The sequence below is a fragment of the Saccostrea cucullata genome, unplaced genomic scaffold (assembly GCF_032062105.1).
Source record: "Saccostrea cucullata isolate Sc308-1 unplaced genomic scaffold, CSIRO_AGI_Scuc_v1 ctg1040, whole genome shotgun sequence".
Classification (NCBI taxonomy): domain Eukaryota; kingdom Metazoa; phylum Mollusca; class Bivalvia; order Ostreida; family Ostreidae; genus Saccostrea; species Saccostrea cuccullata.
The window spans coordinates 1-17,489 of NW_026918208.1; the positions used below are offsets into that span (position 1 = coordinate 1).

Sequence of the window (17,489 nt, forward strand, 5' to 3'; positions counted from 1 at the left end):
CTAGCTGCACATTGAGAGGCGTATAATGAAAATTGTTGCATGAAAATATTTAATTTTCAAGCTTCATTTAAAGACTTTTTGAATTAAATTATAAATTAAAGAGTTGTCCTTCCTGGCTGAGGGTCGGAGTCCCTTAAAGTTTGCAGACAAACAGACAAACAGGAAAAAAAAACAATATACGCCTCGGATCTTTCGATTCAGGCGCATAAAAATATTTTATCGGAAAGGTTATAAGAAAAATCCAAAAAGATCCGAACAAAAACTTTTGGTCCGCATCCGTTAGTAGGAAGTTGTTCCGGCATCCTGCCGAAAGTGGAGGATCTGACGCACCAACATAGGTTTCACATTGGAGTGGTACATGACAGTTAAGTTATTTTAATTGAGCACGGAAAAATAATCATAGAGAGAGGTCTCTGCATTGGATAAAGTGCAGTTATGTCGCTGAGTGCGACCGCTGAGGAGAAAAATGGCACGTCCACAGGGTCAACAGATGACATTCTGAAATCAACAGGGAATGACGAGCTCAAATTCGGCCTGTTGATCAGTTTGTTGAAGGTGGACCAAGTTCCAAATAAAGATGTTGTGGACACAGTATTACATTTGGTAAGTATTATTCCGAGTGAGAAAGGGTGGGCGTGGCATGGTACCTGCAGAGTCGAGGGATTTATTGTGCATGTTTCAGCTATGTTTCACACCTGAAAATGTTAATTGCACCAAAACTATACTTTTAAAGCTGCTAAAAGTTGTTTCTGTAAATAATGCCACAGTGGCATTTTTATATGCCACCATGAAAATTTGGAAAAACATACCAATAACCATTATTTGATGACAACTAATTAATGAAAGTAAAAAAAAATAAGTTTTTGAAACACACTGAAAAGGGATAAAACATATATCATAGATAATCAGAGTTGGTTAAAACTGTCCATCCTGTCTGCAAGGTTGATAAACAAATTGTATGGACTAATAGCCATGGACCTATATACTAACATTAGTATAATGGTCCTTGTCAATGAAAATGTCATTCTAAATACTGTTTGAAAAACATTTGCATAATTGATTCAAATTTTAAAAGACTGGGAACAGGTTACACAGGTGAAAGTCACAAAAAAGGAGAAATGGCAATGTGGTGACAGCGGTTGATCAGATTTGTTAAAGTGAGGACTTAAGTTGTGTTAATTATAATGTTCCTGACTTAAGAAACTTTATCCTAAAAAATGAAAATCGTGAGATCAATTACTGTTGAAAATAATAAGGGGCATTTGGATATAGTCATGTATTTTCTCTTTTGTATAAAATAAGGTTTATGTATCTGTTCTGACAAAAGTTTTCCTGGTTATGTAGATTCTTAATTAAACCTTGTCAAACCAAATATCTGACAGTAATTCCAAAATTTCAACAACTTGGTATAATTACTCCCATCTGATGGAGGCAAAGTATCTCAAGTTCAATTAAACGGAAACATAGCATCAAGACCTAAGTAACATATATTGTGCAAGTAAATGCTGAGAAATTCTACTTTTAAATTATAGCAATGGTGTCTTACTATTAAAGAATTTAACTTTATTGATGCTTTATTTTAAAAAAAATTGCTTCTATACTTGGTGGTACTGTGTTGTGTTTCCATGGAGCTACTTTTATATAAAACAATGTTTTAATTCATGTACTCTGTAGAAATTTAATGGAATTATTAATTTCATTCTGAATCCCACTGAACTATGTCATCTTTCACTATACAATATATTAATGAACAAGATATCAAATGCTTGCATGCAATATAAGAAATGCTGAGTATATATAGTGTGAAAGAAGCTAAATTTCCTGTCCCTGTGTCTGCAAGGGAATTAACTGCTTCCTGTTTCTTTGGATAAAATAGAATAGAATGGTAGATATAATTAATTAGAGCCATATAGATCAATACACACTGTATTGATTTCTATCAGGTATTCCAGGGTCTACTGCTGCACTCAAGTTAGAACAAGTGCTGACCCAGATTTTTGTATCCAATTTCCCATGAAACCATTCATTAAAAAAATTAATTAAGTATATAACACCCTTGTGCCAGGATTTCTTCCACTGGTGTGATATATAGTGCTAATTAATATGTATATGCATTTAAAATATATTATACAGAAATTATTATAAATGCTAGTGGAGGGGAGGAATGTATTATAAGGATGATAACCTTGATAACTAAACTCAAAGCATGTGATAATTCATGCATGAGTGGCTTTTCAAATGATGTGAATTCCAAGCTCCTAAGTCTTCTAACATAATACCAAATTAATATAATAAATAATGCTTTTATATGAAATCTTTTATGTACAGTATACCATTGTAACCTTTATCTTGTAACCTTTTTGTAAAGTGCTTTGGTGGTTTCTTGACCATTAGGATTGAACTTTGTACAAAAAAAGTCAAACTAATTCTTAAGGGATAAACAGGCAAATGCTTCATTTGATGCCAATTTCTGATAATTAAGTCAATGGCATATCTTTCAAACTTAGTAGATAGAAAGAGGTTGCTAGCAAGCTTCTCTCACATCTGTGGGATTTTCCAGTAAATTATGAAGAGACTCTTTCTTATTACACCACTATTTATAAAATAATATTTCTAAATTGGTTTTATTGGATTTCTTGCATTAATCTCCTTTTTTAATATCATAAATAAATGAAATATGACAGATCAAAATCAATTGCATGTTTTAGCATTAGAGACTGAGTCACTCGTGTATTGTGTATTGCTGTACTCACAACTATTGGTAAAAAATTGCAACCAAATAAATAAATACTTTAAGTTTGAATCAGTGACTTATTCAATGTACAAAATTTATAGTTAATTTCTCTCTCATTTAAAAAGAGTAGAGAGATCATAAAACTTTAAGGAAATGAAATCCCCTTCTCCTTTCTTTGAGCTTGTTTAAAAGAGCTGTCTTCTTTCTGTTGATGTAGAAAGACTATGGGTAAGATGTATTGTAACGTGGATGAAATAGAGATACCCGTTAATAAGAAAGATATAACTTTGTCGTATAAAGCATATAGAGCAGTCAGTAAAGTATAATCATGTGGAACAGTTAGTAGAATATAACTAGTTGCCAACCTTGTTGCAGGGAACCTTTTAAGTTGCCTCTGTACTTTTAAATAAAATAAGATATATTAATTTAATGTGTTTATTCCCCATTTTCAAAAGTGAGTTATCTCCCCTCAAAATCGGAACTCTTCTACACTAGCCTAACTTCCGCGGGCTACACATTACGATAATCCAACAAAATAGTGATCAACTTACACACTGTATTTAAAAATTTTAAAAGAAGGAAACGGTTTGCATTTTTTTTAGATAATGAATTATTTTATAAAAGGTCTGTTAGCCCCCCCCCCCCCCTTTCTAGAAAGCTATACGAATTAGCCAGACACGAAGCATCATCTTTAAAAGTGGGGGGGGGGGGTAGCCAAAGAAATATTTTTTTCTTACCTTGAAAAGTTGACAAGCAAAGAAAAACCTTGCCCAAAGTTGAAAAAGCCACTTATTTCAGTACCAGTTCCTTGGCATACAATACTACATTTCTCTTATATAACTTTACCGTAGTATTAACTGTGTGTGGGTGGGTGGGGGTGGGGGGGGGGGGTTGGTTGGCAACCTGTCTATCAATGAACATTTTCAATAGAAAAAGTAATATTGGGAAAAAAGTGGGGGTGGGGCTAAGCTCCTTCACCCCCCCCCCCCCCCCCCCCGTGCATACAGGTACATAGAACGTGTACATGTATGTCAGTTACACGGGGTTACATGAGTCTCTCTCTCTCTCTCTCTCTCTCTCTCTCTCTCTCTCTCTCTCTCTCTCTCTCTCTCATATTGTTTTTTACACACTTTGCAAAAAAGAATAATTTAAAAAAATAAATACATGTACTTACACTGAAAGGATTTTTAAAAAATAAATAACAGTTGAGAAAAGAATGTTTTCCGTTAATTAACGAGAAATACGCTAGGAAATTATTGTATCAATTTCGTGGTTCTGCTCTCAATTCTCTGATCTAAAACAAAATGTGTATTTTACTCGGGAATATACATGTACATATGCTTAGATCCTACACTAAAACTTTGATTAAATGCAGCTCAGACTTTATACGACATATGTAACACGAATTCAGGTCAATGCTATTTTAATTAGTCTTTCTTCGTTACATGAGGACATGAGATTAAATTATTCATTTAGAATTCTATTCAAAGTTTTAATACTACATATGGTGAACCAATTATTTTACAAATAAAAAATTCTAGAAACACTGTTAATTCAAATGAAATAGGCCTTTCATTGTCACCAAATATGTTCTTGTAAAAGTAAAAGTTCTATGTTATGACATACAATCGAGCAAAAACGCAGTTTCTTGGTATTGGTCGCGGAAGACGAAGTACTGCTGTATATGCAGCAATTTCAGAGGTAATCATCAGTCTCCAAAAAATTCCTAGAGATACAAAGAAAATATGGCTGCAGCAGGCTAGATTAATTCTTAAAACAGAGACGTATAATAGAAAAAAAAAACTTTATAACTAAAAATTTGTTCCACACATTTTGTAAATAATGATGATCCGTCTGCAGAATATCCACTACCGAAAATTAGCTTATTAGCTTTTTTTTAATAGGCCTATTCGAATACGTATCAGCATTTTATCAGTAATTTGTTTCTTTCTTTTTTTTTGTAAGGAGGGGGGGGGCACACAGCACCTTATTATAGTACTACACAGATTAATACAAATCCAGAAAGAGACTGTGAGTGGGCAATATAAAAAAAAATACGAATCAGTTAAGATTTCTTTTTATTCACAAGCACAATAACATTTTTCCATATGACAGATGTATTACACCATAAACATGTTTACATCAAGAACGTCCGCGGAAGTGACTTTATTTATAGCACATGCGTATTAAACACAGTAAAAGAGTTCCCTTCAGGGGAAATAACTCACCTTTTGAAAATGGGGAATATCAGGTATGTTTCTGGACTGGAATATTAAAATATAGCTAGCTATGATGTATGTATGATTGTAGTGGTGTAATTTGAATTCATTCCAGTTTGCTAATTCTACTGTTTGTAAATATTGTCAAAACCAGAGGTTATTTTTAAAAGTTATATGTTTGACAAAGTCAAATACAACCATTAGAATAAAATTTGCAACAGATTTGAAATTCAAGTATTCAAAATGAAATAAATTTTACATTGAAATATTCTGTCAAACAATTTCAGTGTTTTGATTTGATTTTTCAAACAACAAGAAAACACAATCCTCTTGCCATATCAGAGTGCTCTATCGACTGTCATTTTATAATGATAGGAAAGACTGACTTCTATCTGCCAAAAAACAAGCTGCTTCTGGGAATGTAAAAGATTGATTTAAATTTATTGCATCTCATCAAAGAGCCCTGCTGCTCATTTAATAATTTTTTACTGTAATTTTTTTCAACTACAAATCATGCTTAGTTTAACAGTGTATGTCTGTGAGTAATTTTATTGATGGTGCTACGAGCTATATTGGGCCATTAATAGTGATTTGTAAAAGAACAAAATAGCTGGGATGACTGCAATCAGAGTAAATATGCATGGGGACAGGAAATGCTTCATTATATAGTAGAGCATCCCACATGAAGTGCCTTGTCTCATGAAATGGGATAACATACGGATACATATATACGTTTATGCTATAAATATAATTCGACATAGGATTTCAGGGTACACAAAATCTGCGGAAAGTTTGCTTTCTATAAATTAAAGTTTCTGAATTTGTTGTTTCAATCTTCAAATCAATTTTTTCATGATATTTGTATTGGGGGAGGGGGGGGGGGGGTAGGGTTTCAATTTTGTACATTAATTATTTTATGCATACTGACACAAACTGATTAAACATGATACATTAAGAGAGAGTCAGTATAGATAACATTCACAATGGTAATTAGAGTGCACATGCTTTGAAAAGCTCCATGCATTACAGATGACCTTTTTAAAATAAAGCAAAAGGTCCATTTTCCCTTCAAACCTAAAGATCAAATGTAATGATCACATTAAAGATGCAAGTTCTCTTAGAAAACAGAAATACCAAGGAGTCATTTAGTGTACAAAGGAGACAGTCGCTTACAGGTAAATAGAAATATACATCTTCCCAGGTAATAGATTCCAGAGAGATTAAATGGACAGGTACATGCATCTGGCTCAGCATTCTGATGGATCATTGATCAGGGATAAAATTTATCACCCTGATTAATAAACCCCACACAAAATCAGTGTCAGCAACCTGCAGCAGGAAGGAATGCATGATTTATTGCTGTCTGATGAGCCATAATTACCCACCAGAGATAAAAGTAACCCCAGTCATTACGGGACAGAGAAAGCAACTCAACATTTAATTAATGCACCTTGAAATGATATTTAAATGTTATTTTAGTCTGGTTCTTTGGCTAGTTGACTATATTTTTTTAGACAGTGCAGTTAAGACAGGGAGGTTTTTCATTATATTGACAACAGGATGCTGCGTGGGCTTTGAAGACTGTTATCTGGTAGCAATATCAGGGTGCTGGGAAGATCTTTAAATGATTGATTAAGGGTCCTTCTTAGATCTATGCACTGTCCACTAAAAGCTGGCTGTTCAATGAAACCTACAATTAGAGGGTACACAAGCACAATTATAGAAATTGGATGTCAATATTTGCAGCCCTTTCCCATAAATGTTTTACAAACTGCAAGTGATGATTCAAGATTGATCAACATTAATAACATTCATTTAGTCAGTGATATGGATGGAATTCAAATCAATACTGGTTTTTTCATTAATGAACCTCTGTGCCTGAAGACTATGTGTCTAATGATAAAAAAATAACTCTACTGTCTTAAATTCTAGAAAAAGATTGTTTGCCCTTTAAAAAAAAAAAAAGAATTGAAATGCATTTAAATTGCAGACAAACCTTGCATATAAAATCAAAAAATTTTGCACGACAGTGCTTGTCTATCATTGAGTTTATTACGAAATTCACTTATGTAAGGTATTCCTAATATATTATTGATACTTTGGTATATGTAAAATCTTTCATGATATTAGAATGTGCCCACTATATTTACACTATACAATATCATTTGTTACCTTCCTGAATGAGACTGAAGTCTATCAATTTTCTGTAACAGAGTCCAGGGATTTACAAATCAATATTTGTACCTATAGGTATTTGAACTCAGCTATGTAACCATTATTTTTATAATGAACTCACTCGAGCGAGCTTGGCTTTAACTTTAGTGACTATTGACATTTTCTTTGAGTTTGTGGAATTGCAGCTTTGCTCATGCATATTTTAGACATTGACCAACAAGAATGAAACACCTGTAATGATTTCACAATGTGGAATAAGCATGGTTTGCTAAATAAAGGCCTTTTATATAATTTGCTTTATCTATATTTGTGCACATCTACTAGTACATTCATGATGCAGTAAAAGGTATTCTATTAATAAGATGTATTTGCAACAAAAATGTACAATTTTTAAAGAAACATTTTATATACTGATTTTACAAGCACATTATACTATGAAATACATTTGTACTACAGAATACAAGTAAATTTAAGTATAAAAGATTTTATGCCTTTTTGTCATTAAGCTTTATTTTTAGTAAGTAGAACAAGATTACTGGAGTATTGATAACCAGGAAATGAACTTGGGATTGTGCTAATTTTTTTTCTGTATATCTGGCTTATGTTTCCTGAATATTAGTCAATGAATTCCTATTTCAGAGCAATGAATTCCTATTTCAGAGCAGTCGGAAAATGTAAAAAGGTAGCAATTTATAATTCCACTGGGTCCTAGGGAAAAGCTTTTGAAAATTAGTTTATAATTTGGTTAAAGAAAAGCCATGCCTGAGAGTTTTGTAATGCTAGTTAGGGAATATCTGGTAATGATCTGTCTAGAGGAAGGTGTCTGTAGCATCATTCAGATATAAAAGCATCAGACCTTAGTTAGTGCCTTAGGAATTCATCCCTATCCCTATAAAACCCCACAATGACCAAAGTCTGGTATGGCTCTTGTGTAGAGCAGTCTCCATAACAATGGAGTGAAATCCTTCACCATAAGCTGACAATTTCATCATGAATTAACAGTGTCTCGTTGATGGTGTATGGATGATTGATTTGGAAATTAAACTGGAAGAAACTGAATTATTCTTTCCATAATGAACAAAATTTTAGACCAATTATATTGAATTATCCAAGTCTTTGGTAACAGCCATTGATTTGCCGCCCAGTAATTGCGCTGTCTTGAAGTTGAATTTTATTAAATTAAAGGAAATGAGGAGGAAAATAAATTAGAGCAGCTTCTTCTGTCTTAGGACAAGTGTCCTTGATGAGACAGTTCTCGATCGTTCTTCAAAATAAGGACTTATAGTCATTTTACTTTGAATATTTTATCTCAGCAGTTTTCTCCTTGAACATGTAAAAGAAAAAAGTTACTAGATTATTGCAAAAATTGATCTTTTCCCAGTCCGGTGTCTTTTTGCAGATGGATGAGTTTTATAGGTTATGTTTATTTGAATTCAATAAAATGTTGTATAAAGACATTTTTTTCTAGCTGAGATGCTCATTGATTGTGCCTTGATCTAAATAAGAAATCAAATGTCTTTGATTTCAATTTTAAAAAAAAAGGGTGATTAAAGGACATGGCTTTTTTATCACCATTTTAATTTGTTGATTATGCATTTAATTTTTATTCATCTATGGTTTTGAAATAGAAATGACAAATATGGATACATGTATGACAATCTTTGGTCAAAGTTAAAATAGGAATCCATATTACTTTTTTGATTTCTCTAATATTTTTGTCAGTCCCTCTTTACTCATGATATTATGCATCATCTCAAGCCACAATCTGGAGTCTTCATGTAACTTTCTCTTCATATTGGGGAGAGGATCCTACATTTTGGCTGTAGTTTGTGATGATGGATATGATATTTTAATTAATTTCATTAAATTATTTTTACTAGTGAATTAGATTGAATTACCAGGTAGCAGTTTTTATCTGAATCATTGATATACATAGTAATAAGAATGTGTTACATGAAATGTTAAACATTGTTTACTATCAGTATGTTATATTTGAATGAATGAAAATTTTGCTTGTCTTTCAGCTGGTGGGAGGAGAGTTTGACATTGAGACAAACTTCATCATCCAGGAGCCACAGAATATTCTTCACATGTTACGCGTCTTCTCCAGTTGTACTGTAACACTACAGGTACACAGTGTCATCTAATAGCGTGAATCATTATAATGCAATGTTGGTATTGTCTCCTTGTTTTATCTTTGTATGGAAAACCCAGAGGGCACCATATCATCAGAATGATGGCTTAAAGAACTTGTTTACATATTGTGCAGTTGTAGGCATTGATTATTTGTGTACTCTTTACACACAGAATGTAGTGCATATCGTACATACTTTATAAGAAATGCCTTTTATAAGAAATGCCAGCAGGCAATTTTATGTGAATTATTTATAAGATCATTATTTACTTATTCTAATAGCAACAAAAAATAATACCTTTACACAGATGTCCTGATTCAGAAAAAGAGGAAGAAATGACTCAGATTTGTAGATGTACTAGTACATTTGTAGATGTACTAGTACTAGAATTGATTTTTATATCAACTAAGGGGCCAGATTCGGCCGTTACCCTACCTTGTCCTTTAAGCCCTTCAATGGCATTCCCACTTTATTGGATGAAAAAATCTTGCAAGGATGTTAAACTACAGACAGTCAATCATTATTAGGTATATAAAAGGTCTGTATAGGTAAACAAGTGTAGAATACTTTTGAGTAGTTTTGGATAAAATGTTTTAGATTTAAGTAACAATTTACGAGTAATCATATTTTGCAGGCTGAAATATGGAGTGTTTTTACTGCGATGTTAAAGAAGAGTCGTCGGAACTTACAAGCGTGTACAGAGGTGGGGCTGATAGAACACGCTCTTAATCTGATGAAGGATGTGGACGATGTCATAGCAGGTATGGGATAAATACTGTAAAACACGCTTATAACAAAGTTTCTCTGCCAAATACCTCCTAAATGTTTTATCAAAAGAATATGAGATACATGTAATAGTATCTGTTTTGACCTTCATAGATCTTCTGGTGGACATGCTGTCTACACTGGCCAGTTACAGCATCACGGTCCGAGAACTGAAAATGTTGTTCTCCATCCTGGAGGCCTCAGAAGGGGAGTGGGTAAGTAAATGGCTCAAAGAATTTCTGTTTTGGGCCCTTGGTTTTATTTTTATCTGCATGTGTACAATGCATTAATGTATCTTTCATATGTGATATTTTGGCTCATATTATGAAGTTGAGAATCACCATTTGGAGACGTGCTATGATCTTAATGAGATGTTTCTGTTGTAATGGAATCTATTCACTAAATATGATAGACATAGATAATAACAAAATTATACCATCATTTTGATGATATTCTTTTTACAAGTAACAAAGGATTATTTATTTTATGTATAGCAAAGACATGCTGTGAAGTTATTGTCGGTCCTACAAGTGATGCCACAGAGGGAAGGTCCTGATGAGTTCTTCAGCTTCCCAGGGAAAAAGGGATCAGTATGTACAAACTTATTTTTGTCTTTTCTTGTGTAGCTGAGGTTGGTTAAGGCTGCTGTTTTACAAAGATTGGAACTTTCATGAGTTTATATTTTGCATGTAGAAAAACAAAGATCAATATACATGTATGTCGTCATTAATTACTTATTTCTATTATGGTGAAGCCATTAAATTGAAAATCGTTTCAATTTTAGTTTATTGCCCTTCCTCCTATAAAAACCTGGCCATACCAGAACGGCTGGACATTTACATGCTGGTTACGACTAGACCCAGTTACTGGGGTCACAGTGGAGAGAGAAAAACCCTATCTATACTGGTAAGTATAGCTCAGCTTAATGAAGTTTTGTGGATAGTGATTAGTAAATCATACTGTACATGCATATTGTAAAGATTTTGTTTGATTTAGCTGCAAAAATATATGTATGAAAACTTTAATCAAAGTACTGAAAGTACTGTTAGACGGAGGCTTACACAAAAGAAATATATTTGTCATACATAGCTGTATATATATAGAATATTATGAGGAATAATGTGTAGGTTTTTTTTTCAATTCAAATTTTTTAAAATGATACTCCAATATTCATGAGGTTGTTGGGATATTATAATTTCATTAAAGTTCACTGTTATTTAGATCAAATACTTTCAATATTAAACACTTCAACGTAAGAAACAGTAATTGACTAGGCCTGGTTGACATAATACTTTGACGGGCTCACTTTTTATCTCAGTCTCACTTAAGGAATATATAGTGGAAAAGTGAGACTGAGATCAAAAGTGAGCTTGTCTAAGTTTTATGCCCCCAGGCCCGGTTTGATGAATGTAGGTCTAGTATGTTCTAGTGATGAGCCCACTGGTGGATTTGGAAGGGGCCTCAGGCCCCCTCCCTTTTGAGTCCAAAAAATACACAATATTTGATAAATGAATGTTTTAATCGTGGCTGTGGGCCCCTCCCCTGACCTCAAACTGGTTCCCCTTTTTCAGAATTTCTGGATTCAGCACTAGGCCTCAGCCAGTCAGGAGTTTCCATATTTCAAGATATCTTATTTACAGGTCACAGAGACCTACTGTTAACATAATTATGACATGTAACAGCTACCAAAATCAAAATTTCTCGGCCTTATTGTAATAATGTTATGATATGAGCCAACATGGAAAAAGAACAAGCCAGATAATTGGACATGAACAACATAATATAGTACAGTTTGTCTTAAACCTTTGTGATACAAAATGGGGTGACCTAGCTTGAAAGCAACACAGAATTTTTTTTAAGTAATACAACTTCATTAACATGCAATAAATGTTTGTGCCAGAACACAATTTTTTGAGTGGAATAAAATATTATGCTTTCTTACTTTATGTAAACAGAACAATAAGACTTGCTATTTCACAAGTTTTTGTTTTTGGACAACTAGAGTATTGCTTACAATAACAAAGATACATCTTGACAAATTTGACAACTAATATTTCTGGAAGTATTAAATGTAGTATTTTATCATATGACAGATTTAACCCAAAAAATATATTTCTTTACTCGTATACCAGTGGAAATGGTTGTCCTTTTCAGTTTATCTGTTTAAAACAATCATTAACAATGAGACATGATTACAAATTATGTAGAGAAAAAGTTATAAATATATAACTATGATTTCTGCTTTTCAGTAACTCTGTTAGAACAATCACTTTACCAATGATGTAGGGTAAAAAAATTGACATGAATACCAATGATAAGAAATACATATAATCTTGTATATAAAAAAATTATTAAAGTTTGAGATGTGAAAGAGGTAAAACACAAGTATCGAATGCAAATAAGGATAAACGAAATGACAATAAGACAACTTATTTCAGAAGATATAATTTTTAATTATTAATCATGATATAATGTGATAAATCATGTAAATCCTATGAACCAAGATTTGGGTTGTAACCAAGGGTCAAACGTAACAGATGCATATTGATCTCAATATCAGAGTTGCCGTTTGTTTCTCTCTTATCTTATGTGAGGGTACCCCAAACACTCAAACCGCTTGTAGAAAGTGTAAATCTATTTTCATGTTTTTCCTAAAATTATACATATCAAATAAACAATTCAAAACTAGACTGAAAATATTCCTAAAGATAAAAATACTATGCATTTGTTTATTCATCGATCCCTGTCAGATTACAAACCTCACAAGAAACCTATTGACGCAAGCGTCAAAAATCGGCCGCAAACCAATTTATCGGTCCTTTCAAGAAGAAATTAGAAAAGGAACGAAAAATGAGATTACAAACAGCAATCAAGCACAAAAAATTCCATTAAAACTTAAATGTTTGATCTATTATTAAAATATCTTATATTTATCCCTGTGACATAAAACATTTGCATGCAACATTGCAGGATTTTCTTCAATACATAATACAGGTACATTGCATAGTCATCTGCGTCTCCACACTTAGTTTGATACAGGCGAATTCTGGTGGAAGTTTTTACAATTAAGTAGAAAACTAAAGTTTAAACTTATCTGTAACTAGAGATAGTTTTTACTTTAATAAAAGAAGCAATTGATAAGTGGGGCTCCTCAATCACTCTCCGCGGATGTTAAAACCCCCCAAACTCCCTCTAGATCCGCCACTACATTTCTTCTCGTTCTTGTTTTGGTGTGAGAATCGGTGGGAAAAGGCCCGGCATATTGTAAAACGCGCTTTATCATCGTCTGTTGGAACAAAATCTCCTAATATTCTGTCTGATAAAAAATTAACATTAAATCACTTTTTTTTTTTTTACATATTCCGTAGGAAATGTATTTATATACACGTCATTTTAAATATATTCAACAAATCCTGTTTATTTAGAAAAAGTGGAACTGTTTGTTTATACTTGTATGTGACGCGATCTTTGCTTTAGACTATGCCTATCCTATCCTGGCGGCCGGTGTATCAGTTAAACTCAGAGTCGCTCTAAAAAAAGAATTCCCAAGGTAATGAAAACAATTCCACCGATAGATGGTGCTTGGTGAATCCTCATTATTTACGTCATGGGCAAGACAATCCCAATACCCGGAGGCTGTCATACAGCCTCCGTCTAAAAAACTGGTAATGGTTTCAGTGATGTCTGCTATAGTCAGAATAAAAATGTTAATGGTGTGAATATTAAAATTTACACAGGAAATTTATTATTCTTTGTAGTTTTAAAACCAACAAAGGGGTTGGATATTCTGCCCATTTCCTTGGAAATTCCCTGGTCATCACAACCATGAAGATCAAAGGCAAAGGTTTCCAGCACTGTGTCAAATATGACTTCCAGCCCAGAAAAGTAAATGAAATAAGATAGGGAGATGAAATTCATTGCTCTTTTAAAAATGAAAATATTGTTCACTCATGCTTTTCATGTGATCCAGACAACAATTTTTAAAGTACATGTACTCTTGTATTGATATGAGCAATCTTGTTAAAAGACGTAATGGGTACATTAGAAATAAAAAAGTCACAGGATTGAATCAGTTAGTGGTTGGTCTCATAATCTACCAACACTGCCCTAATAATTTTGGCTAGTAAGAAATTTTAAGGATGCCAGTTCATAATATTGAATCATTTACATGTATATCAAAAGAGTTACAGACTGAATTGTATATTTCAGTGGTACATGGTGACGGTGGTACATGTATACAATCGATGGAGTAAATCAGAGCTGCGATGTTACGTTAACGGAGAAATCGTGTCCAGCACAGACATTTCCTGGCTCGTCAGCACCAGTGATGTAAGAATCAGCCAACCATGAAGCAGTTAATTTGTAGCTAATGAATCATGCAATGGGTTTAAATGTTTATTGACTGCATATTTTATCCATATCTTATTGGAATACTGCTTGTATGAGAAGTTGATAGAGACTGATGTGTATGAGTTATTTTGGTAAATGCTGGCAGCTGAATACTCTCTCATCCTAAAAAAAAATAAAAATGAGAATTTACAGTTAAAAGAAAACCATGGTATATAATTTAGTGTAAATGATCAAAAAGAGTATAGTATTTCACTAAACATGCTATTAAGTACTTGTATTTATATTTCTATACAGCCTTTTGACAAATGTGTTCTGGGAGCCAGTTCTGAGGGGGAGACTGATCACATGTTCTGTGGTCAGATGTCCACTGTTTATCTATTCAGTGAGGCCCTCACACCTCAACAAATATCAGCCATATTTTATCTAGGACCAAGTTACAAGGTAATATTTTCTAGCCCTGAACATACCCGGTGCTCAAGCCTTCCTGAGTACCAATTGCATTCTTTTTTTCACAGAATGCTAGTTTTATCTGTCAACTTAATATTCATATCAAATCTACAATTTTTAGAGCCAGTTTCGATTTGAAAATGAAAGCGGTTTGGGAACTGTTGTGGTCAACAAAAGAGTAAGTTTGTTTTCAAAACACTTTTCAGAAATACATGTAATAATTTGTAAATTAAACTATTCTTCATTCATTATTGTTTAAAAACCCCTTTCTGTTTTAGCTGCTGTATGATGGGAAGTTGACATCGTTGATCGTATTCATGTATAACCCTATAGCATGTGACGGTCAGCTGTGTCTGGAATCAGCACCAAAAGGAAATGTCTCCTACTTTGTCCATGTTCAGCATGCTCTTATGTCTGGGGTAAGGAATCATATTGCCAAGAATGGCTATGTGTCTTCAAGAATTTAAAGATTTCAATCTATTTTTGATAATTTCAATTTTACTGTGTCTTTAACAGGATGTAAAGGCTGTGATAACACATTCCATCTACAGTACTCTTCATTCACTTGGAGGAATCCAGGTTTGTAGTCATATGTATGGAATTATTGTTTTCTAATCAAAGAGGTGAATTAACATTCAAAATGCAGCCGGGAATCATTTTTAGCTCACCTCGACGAAGTCGAGATGAGCTTATGATATACCCCCGGCGTTGGCGTCGGCGTTAGCGTCGGCGTCCTAGGTTAAAGTTTTAGGAGCAAGTCCATTCCTAAGTAACTATAAGCCCTACCTGAACCAAAGTTGCATGGATGATGCATCTAGGGATGGACACTACCAGACTTGCTTCAGATGCTGGATCTGACTTACATTTTCCAGATGAGTGACCAGGTTAAAGTTTTTGGAGCATGTCCATTCCCAGGATGAGTGACCAGGTTAAAGTTTTTGGAGCAGGTCCATTCCCAAGTAACTATAAGCCCTACCTGAACCAAACTTGCATGGATGATGCATCTAGGGATGGACACTACCAGACTTGCTTCGGATGCTGGATCTGACCTACATTTTCCAGATGAGTGACCAGGTTAAAGTTTTCGGAGCAGGTCCATTTCCAAGGAACTATAAGCCCTACCCAAACCAAACTTGCATGGATGATGCATCTAGGGATGGACACTACCAGACTTGCTTCTGATGATGGATCTGACCTACATTTTCCAGATGAGTGAATAGGTTAAAGTTATTGGAGTAGGTCCAAGCCCAAGGAACTATAAGCCCTACCCAGACCAAACGTGCATAGATGATGCATCTAGGGATGGACACTACCAGACTTGCTTTGGATGCTGGATCTGACGTACATTTTCATTTCCAAGGAACTATAAGACCTACGCAAACCAAACTTGCATGGATGATGCATCTAGGGATGGACACTACCAGACTTGCTTCGGATGATGGATCTGACCTACATTTTCATTCCCAAGTAACTATAAGACCTACCTGAACCAAACTTGTAGGGATGATGCATCTAGGGATGGACACTACAAGACTTGCTTCGGATGCTGGATCTGAAGTACATTTTCATTCCCAAGTAACTATAAGACTTACCTGAACCAAATTTGCATAGATGATGCATCTAGGGATGAACACTACCAGACTTGCTTCGGATGCTGGATCTGACCTACATTTTCATTCTCAAGTAACTACATGTGTTGTGGAAAGAATAGAAATGCGTCTTGATCGTATAGTGGTTTATTTTAGACTCTCTTATTAACTATAGAAACATAACGTACAGTATTGTGACGTAACAATAACGTTAACCTACATTACATAAATCCATGGATAATCCGTGACACTCCGGGCAATTCGTATATATACTCATCTGTGTTTGTGATTTCTTCTTCTATGTCCTCTTCAGATAAGGTGTCTAATATTCGTTCATTTAGTTCTTGTAGAGTTTGTCTTTTTTGCGTTAGGGACTTTCTGATTATTTCGATTTCCTCCGTTACTTCACTGGCTGTATTTTCTTTCAAGTCCAAAAATCGTCCGAAAAGTTTCGTCACCACTGATCTGTTACCGGCCCGTATGGCTTTCAGTCTTCCTTCCATTTTACGTATTATGTAGACATTCCGTCGATCACGGCACCAAAATTGTTGTGGAAAGAATAGAAATGCGTCTTGATCGTATAGTGGTTTATTTTAGACTCTCTTATTAACTATAGAAACATAACGTACAGTATTGTGACGTAACAATAACGTTAACGTACATTACATAAATCCGCGGATAATCCGTGACAACATGTATAAGCCCTACCTGAACCAAACTTGCATAGATGATGCATTTAGGGATGGACACTACCAGACTTGCTTCGGATGCTGGATCTGACCTATATTTTCATTCCCAAGTAACTATAAACCCTACCTGAACCAAACATGCATGGATGATGCATCTAGGGATAGACACTACCAGACTTGCTTCAGATGCTGGATCTGACGTATATTTTAATTTCTTAAGTAACTATAAGCCCTACCTGAACCAAACTTGCATGGATGATGCATCTAGGGATAGACACTACCAGACTTGCTTCGGATGCTGAATCTGACCTATATTTTCCCAAGGAATTATAAGACCTACCCGAACCAAACTTGCATGGATGATGCATCTAGGGATGGACACTACC

At 34.2% G+C, this 17,489-nt stretch overlaps 1 protein-coding gene across 4 annotated transcripts in view; it reads left to right on the forward strand.

The window, feature by feature from the left end:
* Positions 1-291: 291 nt before the first annotated feature.
* The window catches only part of LOC134259194 (neurobeachin-like), a 112,787-nt gene continuing 95,589 nt past the window's right edge, over positions 292-17,489 (forward strand). For all 4 annotated transcript variants that reach the window (XM_062741794.1, XM_062741816.1, XM_062741810.1 and 1 more), the window contains exons 1-12: positions 292-603; positions 9,153-9,257; positions 9,898-10,024; positions 10,143-10,243; positions 10,523-10,618; positions 10,813-10,934; positions 13,787-13,913; positions 14,238-14,357; positions 14,673-14,819; positions 14,947-15,003; positions 15,104-15,244; positions 15,342-15,404. In XM_062741794.1, the coding sequence (XP_062597778.1) occupies positions 436-603; positions 9,153-9,257; positions 9,898-10,024; positions 10,143-10,243; positions 10,523-10,618; positions 10,813-10,934; positions 13,787-13,913; positions 14,238-14,357; positions 14,673-14,819; positions 14,947-15,003; positions 15,104-15,244; positions 15,342-15,404 (1,374 nt within the window). In that variant the 5' untranslated portion in view covers positions 292-435. The remainder of the gene's footprint in view (positions 604-9,152; positions 9,258-9,897; positions 10,025-10,142; positions 10,244-10,522; positions 10,619-10,812; positions 10,935-13,786; positions 13,914-14,237; positions 14,358-14,672; positions 14,820-14,946; positions 15,004-15,103; positions 15,245-15,341; positions 15,405-17,489) is intronic.